Raw genomic sequence first — 861 nt, forward strand, 5'->3', positions numbered from 1 at the left:
CTCTTCGTCACCCTCAACCGGGGCAGACGGGACTTCATGTGCTACAGATTTCACCTTTCTCTTGTTGCTGCTGCTGCTGGTACTGCTGCTGCTGCTGCTGCTGCTGCTGGTACTGCTGCTGCTGCTGCTGCTGCTGCTGCTGCTGTCGTTGCCTGTCGCTACAACCTTCTGAGCCGCCGGATTCTCTTCGCTGTTTTCCGTTGGAGTCGGCTGTGAAGATCCCTCATTCTTTTCCCTTTTCTTTTTCTTTTTCTTTTTTTTGGTTGGTGCAGCAGGAACTGCTGCTGCGTCTAGCTGCTGCTGCCGGCGGGAGGCAAGGCTCCGAGAGAGTCGAGCTACACGGCTGAAGTTGCTGTCGTCTTCTGAGTTTTGCTGCTCCTCCTCTCGTTGCTGTTGCTGCTGCAAGAGTTGCTTCAGATCGCGTTCACGCTTCTTGCACAACTGGTTCAACCGCTTTTGCTGCTGCTGCAGCGTGGCTGCTGCTACGGATGTTGCTGCTGCTGCGGCAGCAGCAGCTGCTGCTGCGCCCGCCCCCTGCCTTCGTTTCTTCCGAGCATCTGCATGATGCAGCTGAGGCTGAGCCTGAGGCTGCCGGCGTTCCTGTTGCAGCTCTTGGCGTTTATCAGAAAAGGAAAAGTCTATATCGCCATCTATGAAGTTGAAGCGAACATCTTCCGTCATTTTTGGCTGAATTCTCTCATATCTATCAATGAAGTTACCTGGCTCTGAGAGAATGCCTTTTAGTCGGCTTCACGGCGAAAAAATTTCGTCAGCTCATCGACGGCAGCATCCGCGCGGGCCCCACGGTTGCAGAAACCGAAAGGAAAGCGGTAGAAAAAAGAGAAAAAAAAAGAAAGACAA

General features: G+C 53.3%; 1 protein-coding gene across 1 annotated transcript in view; it reads right to left on the reverse strand.

Annotated features, from left to right (window-relative positions):
• EMH_0095200 (uncharacterized protein) overlaps positions 1–681 on the reverse strand; it is a gene marked incomplete at both ends in the record, with an annotated part of 1226 nt that extends 545 nt beyond the window's left edge. Inside the window, one exon of the mRNA XM_013502204.1 lies at positions 12–681. Within this exon, the coding sequence (XP_013357658.1) occupies positions 12–681 (670 nt within the window). The remainder of the gene's footprint in view (positions 1–11) is intronic.
• Positions 682–861: the final 180 nt, after the last annotated feature.

This window comes from Eimeria mitis, genomic scaffold (genome assembly GCF_000499745.2).
Source record: "Eimeria mitis Houghton genomic scaffold, Emh_scaff8525, whole genome shotgun sequence".
NCBI lineage: Eukaryota > Apicomplexa > Conoidasida > Eucoccidiorida > Eimeriidae > Eimeria > Eimeria mitis.